Source organism: Sphaeroforma arctica (assembly GCF_001186125.1).
Source record: "Sphaeroforma arctica JP610 unplaced genomic scaffold supercont1.4344, whole genome shotgun sequence".
Lineage (NCBI taxonomy): Eukaryota > Ichthyosporea > Ichthyophonida > Sphaeroforma > Sphaeroforma arctica.
This window is the reverse complement of record NW_014036214.1, coordinates 1-2538: the sequence shown is the minus strand read 5'-3', so window position 1 is coordinate 2538 and position 2538 is coordinate 1. Positions and strand designations below refer to the sequence as shown.

At 42.6% G+C, this 2538-nt stretch overlaps 1 protein-coding gene across 1 annotated transcript; it reads right to left on the bottom strand.

The window, feature by feature from the left end:
• Nucleotides 1–140: 140 nt before the first annotated feature.
• On the bottom strand, nucleotides 141–1119 carry SARC_14245 (hypothetical protein; the record flags this gene model as incomplete). Its single annotated transcript, XM_014291623.1, has 2 exons — nucleotides 141–241; nucleotides 952–1119. Coding segments are annotated over 2 exons (269 nt in total), but the record flags the coding sequence as incomplete, so codon positions are not given.
• Between the last annotated feature and the right edge of the window lie 1419 nt (nucleotides 1120–2538).

The following is a 2538-nucleotide window of genomic DNA, read 5'->3' as shown; positions in this document are numbered from 1 at the left end:
CCAAAGCAAGTTAATTACATACAACCAAAGCAAGTTAATTATAGACAACCAAACCGTTAACCACATACAACCAAACCAAGTAAATTACATACAACCAAACCAAGTTAATTACATACAACTAAACCAAGTTAATTACATACCCCATTGCCATCTAAGTCCCAAAGAGAGAACTCGGACTCGGCAAATTCGGCAGTTTTTCCTCTGAGCAGAACATTCAGTCCCGAAACAAGTTCCCTAAAATCTATGGCAGATTTGAAGTGTGAGGGATAGGTTAGGGGGGGGGGCAACAATAAGAGTCTGGGATGTATTTATAATTCACAATGCATGGGAAGCTGGAAGGTATCTTCCCGAACATCGGGATACACGCTTTTAGCGTGCTAACAATGAGCATACGGAGATGCAGGGTGAACTCTTCACTGTCTCATCACGAAGTATGCACTCTGTTACACAGCGAACACATAGGGACAATTAGCCGACACCTGCAACAATCCTGATCACAGAGGGACACGCAAATGCCCACAAGTATACACAAAATAATCATACTTCGCCGTTTTTTTGGTAACAGTCTGAGGTAAGGTCGAGCGTAAGCGTTTGTCAGCACACGGATGGAGCAGAAATGAACACCCATCACACTCTCACATACACCCATTTCTCTGGTGCCATCTCAAAGGAATAATTTTAAGGCAATCCGTACTCACGGCACTTATAGACACCACTGGATAGAATTGGCAGATCGATCTACGGTGTCAACAGATAGTTTTATAAAGAGTCTCCAAGACAATACCAAACAACACATACTCCACATACAGAGGCCTCCCAGTTGCCGTCTTTATCCAAACAGCTCAAAACAATACCAACCCAAGGCATTCGTTGAAGACTCAACAGAGTATTTGGAAAGAAGCTTCAAGACTTTAAGAATATACTAATTGGCTTTTTTTTGGCTTCACATACCGATCTCTCCGTTGCCATCTCTATCGAACAGTTTGAAGTAGTGCTTCACTCGATGCGCGTCTGTTACACCGATAGCCGTCATTGCCCGCGCAAACATGGGCTCTGTGAGCAGAATCGAGTCCTGGGACTCGAAGTTACCTCGGCGCAAGAATTTGGCTCTCAAAGCCTGAGGAAAACGGGACAGACAGACAAAATTAATACCAGAAACATACACGACGCACAAAAATGGCTAAAAAAAACCCCCCACCCCCTCGGAATATCGGGATTGATGGCGAGTGGAGACGAAGATTCAGAAGGCGTGCGCTTGTTTTGCATCTTGGTATCATATGCTTAGGTATATAAGTACACATATAAACTGAAGTATGACGCGTGTCAATTGGTGCACATGTGGCGACAGTTGCATGTCCGTGAACGGCTCAGCACGTCACCAACAGCTTCCAAACGCTTCTTATATTCGCGAGAAGGTGGTCTGTATATCGTCACTTTGCAACCAGAATGCTTCTATGAGAGGCACGCTTGGCTGGGCGCAGAGAAGATACAAGCGAGCGTACCCACGTTTGTTATATAATATTTCTGATCAATCCTTGTACCTACGGTCGACTTGACCGGGACTTAGGACCGTACATTTAACAGCACTACGTCCCGGGTCTACATATGATACAGTTCTGCATACTAAAACCTCATAGTACTATAAACGGACCTTTAATCCACCTCAATATATATGTGAGCATCGAGCAGCGAGACTTTAAAAACCCGTAGAGCTGTATACTGAGAAGACAGTACTAGCACAACCGCGGTCTACTTTGCACCACCACATATATGGCTTATGTATCAAGGGCTAGTACAAAGGAAACCTTCGGCACGCGAATACCAAGAGACTCAGCGCCACCGCCCACGTGGTATACCAATGTGCAACAAGTGAAGTACTTCCACGAAGTGGGTTGTTATAGCAACAGTCGAAGCATCTACTGTGCTTCACACACCCCAGGAAACCCATACAAACAAAACAAGTGACAGTAATGGCACAAGCCATAACAGCCATAGGGTGCATATTGTTCCTATGGCCACAATACAACATAACGCTCCAAGTAAAGTTTGAATATGACATAGACGCAGACAAACATAATTTTCGCTATTTCAAATACCAATAATATAATCAATCTATCTCACCCTTGCTTCCCTACCTGCAATTCAATGATCCCGAATTTGCTTTCCTTCGCCAAATCGGCCAAGAAGTGGTCGTGCTCATCATGTTTCGCTGTGTAGAAGCGCTGTTGAAAGGTGAACAACACCGCGGCTCTCCTCGAGACTGACTGTAGAGTTGGTGTGTGTAAGATATTGTGTAGCTATGAGTAAGTGTTAAATGCGTAGTATACTTTGATGAGAAGCCACAGTTGAAGAAGTGTGCCATAAGGTACCTATGCAAAATGTCGTCCACTATATATACATATACATATACCTATACATATATATATATATATATATTAATATACATATATTCACAACCATAAAAATAAACAATTACATATGCAAGTGAAAAGTATATATGTAGCATATATATCAATATATATATGTACATATATATTG